Source organism: Oratosquilla oratoria, chromosome 1 (assembly GCF_046742065.1).
Source record: "Oratosquilla oratoria isolate Oo_2021 chromosome 1, ASM4674206v1, whole genome shotgun sequence".
NCBI lineage: Eukaryota > Metazoa > Arthropoda > Malacostraca > Stomatopoda > Squillidae > Oratosquilla > Oratosquilla oratoria.
The window spans coordinates 91,046,072-91,062,086 of NC_134777.1; the positions used below are offsets into that span (position 1 = coordinate 91,046,072).

A 16,015-nucleotide genomic window follows, 5' to 3' on the forward strand; every position below is an offset into this window, starting at 1 on the left:
AACAAAAGGGAAACAGAGAACACAATGGAAGTGGCAGAAAACTAAGAGTGTCTTACACAAATATAGATGAATTAATAACAGGATTGAATGAGCTGAATGATTATCTGAAGGAAAAAAGAACCGGACATAATGGGAATTGTAGAAACAAAATTAAAAGGTCCACTACCACCCAACAGTGTAGGACATGATGCATATAATTATTGGATTAGAAACAGAGAGACAGAGCAAGGGGGTGGAGTTATGTTCCTGACTAAGAAGGATATAAACGTGAGGTGTGTCACATATGGAAAGAATACAGTAGAGATGATTATGATGGAAGTGGAAGACAGAGATAAGAAGAACAGAAAGTTTGTGATTTATTATGTGCCTTCGAAAACAGCATCGTGGGAAGAGAGTGAACATAAAAGTATGTTAGAGGACACAAAGATAACATTAAATAAGATAATGGAAGAGGGAGGAAGAATAGTTATGATGGGCGACTTTAATTGCAAAGAAGTCTTCTGGGAAGAGATGACAGTAAAAGGTGGAGACGGCTCATGGGGAAATGTTCTACTTGAGATGATTACTGACCATACAATGACACAGTGGATACAGGAGAACACTAGGTATAGAAATGAAGAAGAATCATCGAGACTAGACCTAATAATTACATCTGAACCTAGAATAGTGGACAAGATTGAATATAAAACACCAATAAGTAAAAGTGACCACATATTGATTGAACTGGAACTAAATGAAGAAAAATACATGAAAAGAAATGAACAATATAGAAAAGGAAGAATGATGTATGAAAGAAAAAACTTTGATAAAATAAGAGAATTCTTTCAAAAAGAAGACTGGGAAAGAATGTACAAAGAAGAAACAACAGTGGAAGAGAAATGGAATATTTTGACAAAAATTGATAAAAAAGGAGTAGAAAAGTATGTCCTAAGATAAAAAAAAAAAAAAAAAAAAGGATATTTAAAGTGCTAGTAAAACAAAAGTTGTAGGGAGTTAAAAGACAAAAGAGACAAAGCTTGGACAAGATGGAAAAAAGACAAAAGGCCTGAAAAATGGAAAATATATATTTGTTATAGAAATGAATATGTACAAGCGTGGAGAGAGGAAAAGAGAAAATATGAAAAAGATGTTATAGAAAAATGTAAAGAAATGTAAACAAACAAGACTTGGAGAAATTAAGACAAGGAGTTCAATATACAGAGGAAATTGAAATGGCGGAAATCATGAACAAACATTTTAAATCAGTGTTTACAAGGGAGAACATACAACCCGAAGAGATCGAATGGAAAGAGAAAGTCCCCCCTATGGAAGAAATAGAAGTAACAAAGAATGAAATAATGAAACACTTGAGTAATCTTGATGTCAGAAAATCGCATGGACCAGATGAAATAGCAAACTGGATTTTGAAAGAATGCAGGAATGAACTGGCAGACAAAATACATAGCATAATAAACAGTTCCTTGAAAGAAGGAAAAGTTCCAGAAGATTGGAAAAAAGCAAATGTAGTACCTATATATAAAGGGGGAAATAAAGAAGACCCTACCAACTATAGACCAGTCTCTCTAACAAGTACAATAGCAAAAATTTGTGAAAAAATGGTCAAAAGTAGATGGGTAAAATATTTAGAAAAACAAGCCGGGGGCTTGACTGCGCAAACAGTGGCCTACGGCTGCAGCGCTCCGCGCTCTAATCCTACGATAGGGATCCCGTGCTGGGGATCCCGTGTTGGGGTTCTACCCCGAGGCCGAGGCCGAACCCGAGGGACAATTTTTTTTTTTTGTCCTGGTCAGTTCAAGGGAACATGGCGACCACTGAGGACTTGCGACCACTGAGGACTTGCAACCACTGAGGACTTGCGACCACTGAGGACTTGCGACCACTGAGGACTTGCAACCACTGAGGACTTGCGACCACTGAGGACTTGCGACCACTGAGGACTTGCAACCACTGAGGACTTGCGACCACTGAGGACTTGCAACCACTGAGGACTTGCGACCACTGAGGACTTGCGAACACTGAAGACTTGCGACCTTTGAGGACTTGTTACCTTGGAGGACTTGTTACCTTGGAGGACTTGTTACCTTGGAGGACTTGTTACTTTGGAGGACTTGTTCCCTTGAGGACTTATTATCTTGGAGGACTTATTACCTTGGAGGACTTATTACCTTGAAGGACTTATTACCTTGGAAGATTTATTATCTTGGAGGATTTACAACCTCGTAGGACTTGCAACTTCAGAAGACTTGCACCCTCGTAGGACTTACGACCTCGGAGGATTTGCAGCCTCGAAGGGCTTACAGTTTCGGAGGACTTGCACCATCGGAGGACTTGCAACCTCGGAGGACTTGCAACCTCGGAGGACTTGCACCCTGGGAGGACTTGCACCCTGGGAGGACTTGCATCCTCGGAGGACTTGCACCCTCGGAGAACTTACACCTTCGGATAATTTACAGCCTAAAAAGGCTTACTGCCTCGGAGAACTTACGACCTCGGAGGACTTACAGACATGTAACATTTTTAAAATGTGTTACCTTTGAAATGGTTTAATTTTCATTAGTAGTAGATTAGTAACGATGATCGTCCATAGCTCAACGATGATCGTCCACGGCTCAACGATGATCGCCCATGGCTATACAATGATCGTTCTTGACTCAACGATGATCGTCCATGGCTCAACGATGATCGTCCATTGCTCAACGATGATCGTTCACGGCTCAACGATCATTATACACGGCTCAACGACGATCGTTCACGGCCCAAGGATGATCATCTATGGCTCAACGATGATCGTCCACGGCTCAACGATGATCTTCCACGGCTCAACGATGATCGTTCTTGACTCAACGATGATCGTCCACGACTTAACTATGATCCCGTGCTGGGGATTCCGTGTTGGGGTTCCGCCCCGAGGCCGAGGAGAACGCGAAGAACGCGAAGAAGAACGCGAAGAACGCGAGGAAGAACGTGAAGAAGAAGAAGGACACGAAGAAGAAGAGCGCGAAGAACACGAAGAAGAAGAAGAACGCGAAGAACACGAAGAAGAACGCAAAGAAGAAGAAGAAGAAGAAGAAGAAGAAGAAGAAGAAGAAGAAGAAGAAGAAGAAGAAGAAGAAGAAGAACGCGAAGTAGAAGAACACGAAGAAGAAGAACGCGAAGTAGAAGAACGCGAAGAAAAAGAAGAAGAACGCGAAGAAGAAGAAGAAGAAGAAGAAGAAGAACGCGAAGAAGAAGAAGAAGAAGAAGAAGAAGAAGAAGAAGAAGAAGAAGAAGAAGAAGAAGAAGAAAAAAGATGAACGCGAAGAAGAAGAAGAAGACGAAGAAGAAGAAGACGAAGAAGAAGAAGAAGAAGAAGAAGAAGAAGAAGAAGAAGAAGAAGAAGAAGAAGAAGAAGAAGAAGAAGAAGAAGAAGAAGAAGAAGAAGAAAAAGAAGAACGCGAAGAAGAAGAAGAAGAAGAAGAAAAAGAACAACGCGAAGAAGAAGAAGAAGAAGAAGAAGAAGAAGAAGAAGAAGAAGAAGAAGAAGAAGAAGAAGAAGAAGAAGAAGAAGAAGAAGAAGAAGAAGAAGAAGAAGAAGAAGAAAAAGAAGAAGGCGAAGAAGAAGAAGAAGAAGAAGAAGAAGGCGAAGAAGACGAAGAAGAAGAAGAAGAACGCGAAGAAGAAGAACACGAAGAAGAAGAAGAAGAAGAACGCGAAGAACGCGAAGAAGAAGAAGAAGAACGCGAAGAAGAACGCGAAGAAGAAGAAGAAGAAGAAGAAGAAGAAGAAGAAGTACTCAAAGAAGAAGAAGAAGAACGCAAAGAAGAAGAAGAAAAAGAAAGCGAAGAAGAAGAAGAAGATGAAAGGGGAAGAAGAAGAAGAAGACTGCGAAGAAGAAGAAGGAGAAGAAGAAGAAGAAGAAGAAGAAGAAGAAGAAGAAGAAGAAGAAGAAGAAGAAGAAGAAGGCGAAGAAGAAGAAGAACGCGAAGAAGAAGAAGAAGAAGAAGAAGAAGAAGAACGCGAAGAACGCGAAGAAGAAGAACGCGAAGAACGCGAAGAAGAAGAAGAAGAAGAAGAAGAAGAAGAAGAAGAAGAAGAAGAAGAAGAAGAAGAAGAAGAAGAAGAAGAAGAAGAAGAAGAAGACGAAGAAGAAGAAGAAGAACAAGGCGAAGAACGCGAAGAAGAACGCGAAGAAGAAGAAGAAGAAGAAGAAGAAGAAGAAGAAGAAGAAGAAGAAGAAGAAGAAGAAGAAGAAGAAGAAGAAGAAGAAGAAGAAAAAGAGAGCGAAGAAGAAGAAAAAGAGAGCGAAGAAGAAGAAGAAGAAGAAGAAGAAGAAGAAGAAGAAGAAGAAGAAGAAGAAGAAGAAGAAGAAGAAGAAGAAGAAGGAGAAGAAGAAGAAGAGGAAGAAGAAGAAGAAGAAGAAGAAGAAGAAGAAGAAGAAGAAGAAGAAGAAGAAGAAGAAGAAGAAGAAGAAGAAGAAGAAGAAGAACGCGAAGAAGAACGCGAAGAAGAACGTGAAGAAGAAGAACGCGAAGAAGAACGCGAAGGAGAACACGAAGAAGAACGCGAAGGAGAACACGAAGAAGAACGCGAAGAACACGAAGAACGCGAAGATGAAGAACACGAAGAACGCGAAGAAGAAGAAGAACGCGATAAAGAAGAAGAAGAAGAAGAACGCCAAGAAGAAGAACGCAAAGAAGAAGAAGAAGATGATCGTCCACGGCTCAACGATGATCGTCCATTGCTCAACGTTGATCGTTCACGGCTCAACGATGATCGTCCATTGCTCAACGATGATCGCCCCTTGCTCAACGATCATCATACACGACTCGACGATGATCGTCCACGGCCCAGCGATGATCGTCCATGGTTCAACGATGATCGTCCATAGCTCAACGATGATCGTCCACGGCTCAACAATGATCGTCCACGGCTCAACAATGATCGTCCATGGCTCAACGATGATCGTTCTTGACTCAACGATCATCACCCACGGCTCAACGATGATCGTCCACGGCCAAACGATGATCGTCCATGGCTCAATGATGATCGTCCATGGCTCAACGATGATCGGTCATGGCTCAACGATGATCGCACATGGCTCAACAATGATCGTTCTTGACTCAACGATGATCGTTCATGGCTCAACAATGATCGTCCATTGCTCAACGATGATCGTTCACGGCTCAACGATCATCATACCCAGCTCAACGATGACCGTCCACGGCCCAACGATGATCGTCCATGGCTCAACGATGATCGTCCACGGCTCAACGATGATCATCCATGGCTCAACGATGATCGCTCTTGACTCATCGATGATCGTCCACGGCTTAACGATGATCGTCCATGGCTCAACGATGATCGTCCATGGCCTAACGATGATCGTCCATTGCATGTAACATTTTTAAAAAGTGTCACTTTTGAAATGTTTTAATTTTGTATGTATATAGAAACAATGTGCTAAATCCAAGGCAATTTGGATTCAGACAAGGACAATTATGCGTCACCAATTTAATATGTGTCTATTCAAGGCTAATAGATATAATACAAGAAAGAGACGGACCTAAAAAAAGCTTTTAACAAAGTACCACATAAGAAGTTGCTTAAGAAATTAGAAACTGAAGGAGGAATACAGGGAAAACTTCTTAAATGGATGGAAGACTTTTTGCAAGAAAGAAAAATGAGAGTAGTGATAAGAGACCAACACTCAAAATGGGATGAAGTAATAAGCGGTGTTCCACAAGAAACAGTTCTAGCCCCAATAATGTTTGCTATATATATTAATGATATGGATGAAGGAATTGAAAGCTATATGAGCTTCTTTGCAGATGATGCAAAACTATTGAAAAAAAAATGAACGCGGAAGAAGATTGTGGGTCACTACAGAGTGATCTAAATAAAGTACGGGAATGGAGTAGGAAGTGGGAGATGGAGTTCAATACTAAAAAGTGTAGTATAATGGAATTTGGAAAAAGCAAAAACAGAATAACAGGATCATATAAATTGGGAGAAGAAGGAATAAAAAAAGTAGAAAATGAGGACCTGGGAGTCATTGTTATGAATAATATGTCACCTGAGAAACATATAGACAAGCTTTTTGGAGAAACTTATAATTTAATAAGAACAATCAAAGTTGCATTTACATACCTGGATGAAGAAATGGTGAAGAAAATTCTAATCGCCTTTATAAGACCAAGATTGGAATATGCAGCAACGATATGGTCAACAAGTACAAAATAATGTATAAAAAAACTTGAAAGAATACAAAGAGCAATTACAAAATTGACATCAACACTCTCAAAACTATCATATGAAGACAGACTAGCAAAACTTGAACTACAGACACTAGAGCAAAGAAGAGAGAGAGGAGATTTGATAGCTATTTACAGAATCATGAAAGGCATGGAAATTACTGATAGAGAGAATCTGATAAAATGGGATGATAGAAATACAAGAGGACATGGAAAGAAAATAAAAAAAAGACAGCTATAGAAGAGATCTGAAAAAGAACAGCTTTCCTCACAGAGTAATAGACAATTGGAACAAGTTAGATGAGAAAGCAGTGTGTGCAAAAACAATACATGAATTTAAAAATAGTTTAGATAAAATGAGATATGAAAACGGGGCCTCACGAGCATAGCTCCCCTTCCCGTAAAATACAACTAGGTAAATACACACACACACACACACACACACACACACACACACACACACACACACACACACTTTCAACGAACGGACGGCTTGAAGAACGCTCTGAAGAAAAGTGCAGATTGTGGATACCAACGCAAAGAGAAGTGCCGTTTTGTATTTGCAGGGGGGGGGGGAATTGCTCGTGAGGTAGTGGGAAAGTAAGGAAAGAGGAGAGGGGGAGGGATTGCTGGGGAAATGGAAGGTAATGAGGAGGTGGAGGAAATGGCCCTGACGGGCCGCCGTAAGGTAGACAACTGACCCCAAGACGAGTTGGATGATAACATGTCTAATAGGAATGTGAAGATTAGAGGTATAGATAGGAGCAATATAGCAGAAAGTGATGAGAATATTTTCAAGGGATTTAAAGAGAGTGGGGGGGACACAAACCCCCCCCGACTGACAAGACTAGAGAAGAAGGTTGATAAGGTGATCGAGGACTTGGAGAGTAGGTTAGGTCATATGAACACCATTTTAAAAAGGGTTGAAAGATTGGAAGAACTGGAAAAGGCGAATAAAAACTTAACTGATGAAATAGAAGAACTAAAAAGACAGTTAAGAGAGGTAAAGGGGGAGAATGAAGAATTGAAGAAGAATAGTAAAGAAAACAGAGAAAACAATAGCTAAAGAAAGTAAAAATTGGAAGCAAACCCAAGAAGGAAATAAGATTTCATTCACTGACATAGTCAAACAGCAATTGAAAGAACATACTAAAGACTCAGTTATTAAAGTGATGAGACAAAAGGAGAATATAGTAAGGGATTTAGCAGACAAGAAGAAATGTATAATTATATTAGGAATGGAAGAGAAACACAACACAGATAGAACCACAAGAATCAAAGAGGAAAATGAAAAAGTAAGCCAATTACTACAATCAGTTCAGGAAGATGAACCAGGAATTATGAAACAAATCGAAGAGAAATTTAGACTCGGAAAGTATAGCACAGACAAGACCAGACCAATTAAGATTAAATTCAAGTCACAAACAACGGCAGAGAATATCTTATCCAAAACAGGGAAACTAGCAACAAGTGAACAACACAAAAAGATATGGATAAAAAGAGAAATGAATAAAGAGGAAAGAGAGGAAGAAAAGCAGAAAAGACTGGAAGCTAAGACAAAAAACGAGAACAGAACGGAGTCAGAGAAAGAGAGATTCTATTGGAGAGTAGTGAACATGAAACTAAGGAAGTTCGACATACAAAAGAAAAACATAAGGGAAACAGAGAACACAATGGAAGTGGCAGAAAACTAAGAGTGTCTTACACAAATATAGATGGATTAATAACAGGATTGAATGAGCTGAATGATTATTTGAAAGAAAAAGAACCGGACATAATGGGAATTGTAGAAACAAAATTAAAAGGCCCACTACCACCCAACAGTGTAGGACATGATGCATACAATTATTGGATTAGAAACAGAGAGAAAAAGCAAGGGGGTGGAGTTATGTTCCTGACTAAGAAGGATATAAACGTGAAAGGTGTCATATATGGAAAGAATACAGTAGAGATGATTATGATAGAAGTGGAAGACAGAGATAAGAAGAACAGAAAATTTGTGATCAATTATGTGCCTCCGAAAACAGCCTCATGGGAGGAGAGTGAATATAAAAGTATGCTAGAGGACACAAAGATAGCATTAACTAAAATAATGGAAGACGGAGGAAGAATAGTTATGATGGGCGACTTTAATTGCAAAGAAATCTGCTGGGAAGAAATGACAGTAAAGAGTGGTGATGACTCATGGGGAAATGCTCTACTTGAGATGATTACTGACCATTCAATGACACAATGGATACAAGAGAACACTAGGTATAGAAATGAAGAAGAACCATCGAGGCTAGACTTAATAATTACATCTGAACCTAGAATAGTGGACAAGATTGAATATAAAACACCAATAGGTAAAAGTGACCACATATTGATTGAACTGGAACTTAATGAAGAAAAATATATGAAAAGAAATGAACAATATAGAAAAGGAAGAATGATGTATGAAAAAACAAACTTTGATAAAATAAGAGAATTCTTCCAACAAGAAAACTGGGAAGAAATATACAAAGAAGAAACATCAGTGGAAGAGAAATGGAATATTTTGACAAAAATTTACAAAAAAGGAGTGGAAAAGTATGTCCCAAGACAAAAACAAGAAAAAGAATATGTAAAATGCTGGTACAACAAAAGTTGTAGGGAGTTAAAAGACAAAAGAGACAAAGCCTGGACCAGATGGAAAAAAGACAGAAGACCTGAAAAATGGAAAATATATACTGGTTATAGAAATGAATATGTACAAAAGTGCAGAGAGAAAAAAAGAAAATATGAAAAAGATGTTATAGAAAAGTGTAAAGATCAACCAAAACTATTCTACAGATTTGTAAACAATAAACTGAAAAACAAACAAGACTTGGAGAAATTGAGACAAGGAGGAGTTGAATACACTGAGGAAATGGAAATGGCAGAAATTATGAACAAACATTTTAAATCAGTGTTTACAAGGGAAAATATACAACCTGAAGAGATTGAGTGGAAAGAGAAAGTCCCCCCTATGGAAGAAATAGAAGTAACAAAGAATGAAATATTGACACACTTGGGTAATTTTGATGTCAGAAAATCGCATGGGCCAGATGAAATAGCAAACTGGATTCTGAAAGAATGCAGGAATGAACTGGCAGACAAAATACATAGCATAATAAGCAGTTCCTTAAAAGAAGGAAAAGTTCCAGAAGATTGGAAAAAAGCAAATATAGTACCTATATATAAAGGAGGAAATAAAGAAGAACCTACCAACTATAGACCAGTCTCTCTAACAAGTACAATAGCAAAAATTTGTGAAAGAATTATCAAAAGTAGATGGGTAAAATACTTGGAAAAAAACAACGTACTAAATCCAAGGCAATTTGGATTCAGACAAGGACGATCATGCGTCACCAATTTAATATGTTTCTATTCAAGGCTAATAGATATAATACAAGAAAGAGATGGATGGGCTGATTGTGCATTTCTAGACCTAAAAAAAGCTTTTGACAAAGTACCACATAAGAACTTGCTTAAGAAATTAGAATATGAAGGAGGAATACAAGGTAAATTGCTAAATTGGATGGAAGACTTTTTGCAAGAAAGAAAAATGAGAGTAGTGATAAGAGATCAGCACTCAAAATGGAATGAAGTAATAAGCGGTGTCCCGCAGGGAACAGTTCTGGCCCCAATAATGTTTGCTATATATATTAATGATATGGATGAAGGAATTGAAAGCTATATGAGCTTCTTTGCAGATGATGCAAAACTACTGAAAAGAGTGAAAACTGAAGAAGATTGTGAATCACTACAGAGGGATCTAAATAAAGTACAAGAATGGAGTAGGAAGTGGGAGATGGAGTTCAATACAAAAAAGTGTAGTATAATGGAATTTGGAAAAAGCAAAAATAGAATAACAGGATCATATAATTTGGGAGAAGAAGGAATAAAAAAAGTAGAAAATGAGAAGGACCTGGGAGTCATTGTTATGAATAATATGTCACCTGAGAAACATATAAATAAGATTTTTGGAGAAACTTATAATTTAATAAGAACAATCAAAGTGGGATTTACATACCTGGATGAAGAAATGGTGAGGAAAATCCTAATCACCCTGATAAGACCAAGATTAGAATATGCAGCAACGATATGGTCACCAAGTACAAAAAAATGTATAAAAAAACTTGAAAGAATACAAAGAGCAATCACAAAACTGGCACCAACACTCTCAAAACTATCATATGAAGAGAGACTACAAAAACTTAAACTACAGACACTAGAGCAAAGAAGAGAGAGAGGAGATTTGATAGCTATTTACAGAATCATGAAAGGCATAGAAATTACTGATAGAGAGAATCTGATAAAATGGGATGACAGAAATACAAGAGGACACGGAAAGAAAATAAAAAAAGACAGCTATAGAAGAGATTTGAAAAAGAACAGCTTTCCTCACAGAGTAATAGACAGTTGGAACAAGTTAGATGAGAAAGTGGTGTGTGCAAAAACAATACATGAATTTAAAAATAGTTTAGATAAAATGAGATATGAAGACGGGACCCCACGAGCATAGCTCCCCTTCCCGTAAAATACAACTAGGTAAATACAACTAGGTAAATACACACACACACACACACACACACACACACACACACACACACACACACACACACACACACACACACACACACACACACACACACACACACACACACAAACACACACACACACACACACACACACACACACACACACACACACACACAAACACACACACACACACACACACATATATATATATATATATATGTGTGTACATATATATATATATATATATATATATATATATATATATATGACACACAGGAACCCACAGTCGGAGAAAATAAACTTCTAATAAAGAAGAATCCTATATTTTGGCTAACAACTGCAGCCATCTTCAGGAAAGTACATAAGACAGAGTACAGAAGGGACTTATGAGCTACAGAGAAGAAGAGATGTGGACAGATGACCTCACTCAGGCGCGGGGCAAACTGGGGTGGCGGAGGAGGGAGGGGGTGAGGAGAGGGGGGTTGTAAGGTCCGCACCAGCTTGCTAACTGCTGCGCGTGAGATGATGTCAGGTGTCTACTGTCCTTTAGAAATATTAATATTAGGGCATTCCTCAATTAATGCTGATTCGACTATTTTCCTCCTGAAAACGCAGTGGGACTTGAACACTAACCTAGCCTTACCCCAGTCGAAAGAATGATTCTTATTTTTGACATGAAGAAATACAGCCGAATTTTCTTGCCCATACCTAATTGACCTTTTACGTTCTGCCAATCTAGTGCTCAAGTCTCTCCTTCGGTTTTTGTTGAACGTTCACAATTTGCTTACGCACGGTGTTAGGATAGGGATAGGCAATAGTGAGACGTTCATGAGGAAACAACTTTGTAGAAGAACTGATGGTGTTATTGAATGGAATTTTTAAAATGTCCTTAAAGGAGCGGTGAAAACTTGAGGGGACGGAAGTTTTAAAATGGTTGGCCCTAGCCTTACTGAGGGCTTGGTCCAGAAACCAAGGTGGATAAGCCAACTTCTCAAGTTGACATTTGATCCCCTCAATCTCATGGTCCAGAAATTGAGGACTGCAAATCCTGAAAGCCCTCAAGAAAAGGCCAGAGGCAACACTTTTCTTAACATTGTCAGGGTGATTGCTAAAAAAGTGAAGGTAACTCCCTGAGTGGGTGGGCTTACGGTACACTGTAAAGAATAAATTATCATCAGTTCTTCTGATCAAAATATCCAAGAAAGGGATTTGGTGTCCTTCTTCCCATTCAACTTTAAATTTAAGATTCGGGGTCAATTGGTTCAATTTATCATGAAACACTTCAAATGGGCCCCAACTGTCATCCCACGCCGAAAAGATATCGTCTACGTACCTGAGCCAAATCATTTCGGGCAAATGGGTACACTCAAAATACTCCATGTATAAATTGGCCAAAACAGGAGACAAATTGGAACCCATACTGCAACCGAAGTACATCATCGACATTAATGTCGATGATGTACTTACATTTTTGGAAACCAAACTGCAACAGTTTCAAGACATTTCCCCCCTCCCTGTCAACAAAATTCTTGCTTTAGTCCGCCTTTGTGTTTCTTCAAATGTTTATTCCTTTCAAGACCAATTCTTCCGTCAAAAATTCGGTTGCATTATGGGTTCCAATTTGTCTCCTGTTTTGGCCAATTTATGCATCTCTTCTTCTCTGTAGCTTATAAGTCCCCTCTGTACTCTGTCTTATGTACTGTCCTGAAGAGGGCTACAGTTGATAGCCAAAATATAGGATTCTTCTTTATTCGAAGTTTATTTTCTCCGACTGTGGGTTCCTGTGTGTCATTTGCAAATGTGCTACTACATTTATATATATATATATATATATATATATATATATATACATACATACATATATATATGTGTGTGTGTGTGTGTATGTATATGTATATTTATATATATGTATATATATATATATATATATATATATATATATATATATATATATGTACTTGCCTATAGTAACCTCTACCCACTTGGGTTTCTGCTGCCTCGGTCGAATTCCAACGGCTGTCTAAGAGAGTGGAAAGGACCAATTTGATTTCTTTGATTATCTTGTAATGAAGCTTCTCCCTGTAGTTGTTAAGACTTTAGTAACTGACAGTCGTTCTCCCACAGGAATTAACAAAGCCACTGAGAGTGCCCTGCAAGATCTTGTTGAGACCCTTCAGCAGCAATCGGAGAGCCTTAACGAAACCAAGAAGGAACTTGAAACCTCAGAGAACTCACATGCCGAAGTCCAGAAGGAGCTAGATAGGTTGAAGAAGAAGCACGCTGAATCCCAAGAGGAGCTTGTGCAGGCCCAGGAGGAGGTTGCGAAGACCCAGTCCAAATCCACGATTCTGATGGCCACGACCATCGCCCTAGGGATCCTCCTGGTAATCGTGACGGCTGCCGTGGTTTTGGTTTGCTGTTCCCCCAGGTGGAGAAAGTCCTGGTCAGGGACTCCCGATACATCTGGCGGGGGCATGGCAATGGTGACCACAACAGCGCAGGAAGGGAATCCAAATGAAAGGTTCGCGCCTCCGGCTAACCGGCTGAAGAGGTCGGAGAGTTTCGAGAGCATTAACAGTATTTATGGCATTGCAAACCCAAGGTAATCGCATCTGAGCTAAGGGTTCCCCATCTTCATCTTTGTTATTAATTTTGTAGGGTCAGCATCATTGAAAAGAGTAAGAAAATATTGACAATGATTATCTAATGCACAAGGATCATATTAAGAATGATACAACATTAGCAGACGACGGATTACCATGGCAAAAGGGATCTCCTGGCCCCAATGAATTATGTTCTTGTATGATTAGATAGGAATGACTATGAAAATTATGTATCAATACAGAGAGATTTAAAAAGACAATAAGAAAAAGAAAACGACAATACGAAATGAAAATCGCTGATAAATCCAAAGAGAATCCCAAAGAATTCTATAGTTACAGTAGAGATAAAAAGGTTGTTAGGAATCACATTGGTCCACTATTATCTGCTGACGGTCAACTTGAATATTCAAATGAAGGAATGTGTAATATCTTAAACAATTATTTTAGCTCGGTATTCGTAAACGAAACACCTCAAAGTGAATTCCAAACTGAAACCTGTGAAAAGTCTGAGGTAAACTTACTCACTACGGTAAATATAACAAAAGAAAAAATTAAAAGGTGTATAGACAAACTCAAAGTTAATAAAACACCAGGGCCTGACGGTTGGCATCCAAGAATCTTAAAGGAAATAAAAAATGAGATTGTTGTTCCATTAGAATATATTTTCAAGAAATCCATCATATCCGGAGATGTCCCAAGAGAATGGAAGCTAGCTAACGTTACTCCCATATTTAAAAAAGGTGACAAAAAGAAACAAAATAACTATAGGCCTATAAGTTTGACTTCAATCGTAGGAAAAATAATGGAAACTATCATCAGAGATGCTATCGAACATCATTTAGAAAGTAACCGTTTGATAAATGATAGCCAGCATGGTTTCAGACGGAAACGTTCTTCCGTGACTAACTTACTCGAATTCTACAACACAGTTATCTCGAATTATGACAAAAGAAACAATATAGATTTAATATATCTAGACTTTGCAAAAGCTTTTGATACCGTCCCACACGAAAGACTACTTACTAAATTAGCTTTGCATGGAATAAGTGGTAGCCTATTAGGTTGGACTAGTAATTGGTTGAATGGTCGAAAACAGAGAGTTGTTTTAAATGGAAATACTTCTGGATGGAAAAGTGTTGCAAGTGGAGTTCCTCAGGGTTCCGTTCTTGGGCCACTTCTATTCATAGTATATATAAATGATATAGACCGTGGACTAAAATCTACTGTTTCCAAATTTGCTGATGATACAAAACTGTGCGGAGTGACAAATGATCACTCAAACCAATTAGATATTCAAGAAGATTTAGATCAATTACAGCAATGGTCTGAAAAGTGGCTAATGAAATTTAACACAAGTAAATGCAAGGTAATGCACATAGGTAAAAATAACAGTAAGTACGATTACAAGTTATTTGGTAATTCGTTAACAAAAGTGGATAGTGAAAAAGATCTCGGCGTAATTATCAGTAACGACCTCAAATCATCCAAGCAGTGTATTTCAGCCTCTGAGAAAGCAAATAAGATTCTGGGACTGATTGCGCGATCTTTTGATTTCAAAAGTCCATCACTCATTAACAAGCTATATAAATCGTTAGTTCGTCCACATTTGGAATATGCTGTTTCTGTATGGTCACCGAATCTCAATAAAGACATTGACAGACTGGAAAAAGTACAACGGCGAGCCACAAAACTGATTCCAAATATAAAAAAAAAATCATACGAAAATCGACTAAAACACATGAATCTGTTTTCCCTAAAAAAGCGTAGACTCAGAGGTGACTTGATACAGGTCTTTAAGATTTTAAAGGGAATTGACAACATCAAAAGTGGGAAAATGTTCACATTGAATGAGAATCAGACAAGAAACAATGGTCTCAAACTGTCCGGAAATAGATTCAATTTGGAAGTAGGTAGAAACAACTTTGCCAACCGTGTAGTAAATGAATGGAATAAACTTCCTGCACAGGTAGTGCAATGTAGTTCAGTTCGAAGCTTTAAGAATCAATTAGATAAATACCTAAGTAAGATGCTGTAATGATTATAATTTATCTTATATTATTTGCTTTTGTTTTGTCATCATTTGTCTGTCTGATTTTCATTTATTATTAGTTATATGTCAATTTATTATTATTTACTATTTACCTGTTTGTTTATTATCTAACTATACCTATGCATTTATGTATTTTATTTGTTATTTACTTTATTATAGTTTTTATCTATTGTTTTATTATTAATATGATTTTTTTTTCGCATCCGACCTAGATATGGATCAAAAGGTCTCCTGTCGGCATGCTCCGCCTTTGTAATCCTTTGTAATCCTTTTCCTTTGTAGAGACTTTTATCTAAAAAAAGGAAAAGAAAATGGACTATGGGGAGTATAGGTTCGTGATCGGTGTACTTATGAATCTCTTTTCTTAAACATATTTCTCTGAAGTGCATAAGTCCAAGGTCGGTACATGACTGTCTACATTTTCATTGCCCATGCGTATGCGTTTGCATGCACACCAGGATTTGGAAATCGGCAACTTCATTAATGTATCACATATCTTTGCATTCGTCAGTGAAGTGTGAGTACTTTTTATAAACTATGATAAAACATTGCATCATCTATGTTATTGTTGAATACAGGCTTTTAATTAA

At 38.0% G+C, this 16,015-nt stretch overlaps 1 protein-coding gene across 2 annotated transcripts in view; it reads left to right on the plus strand.

The window, feature by feature from the left end:
• Window positions 1-13,941, plus strand: part of LOC143021239 (uncharacterized) — an 84,884-nt gene extending 70,943 nt beyond the window's left edge. The window contains exon 4 of one of the 2 annotated variants that reach the window (XM_076178659.1): window positions 12,897-13,941. In XM_076178659.1, the coding sequence (XP_076034774.1) occupies window positions 12,897-13,378 (482 nt within the window). In that variant the 3' untranslated portion in view covers window positions 13,379-13,941. The remainder of the gene's footprint in view (window positions 1-12,896) is intronic. The other variant, XM_076178797.1, reaches the window with a different exon arrangement.
• Window positions 13,942-16,015: the final 2,074 nt, after the last annotated feature.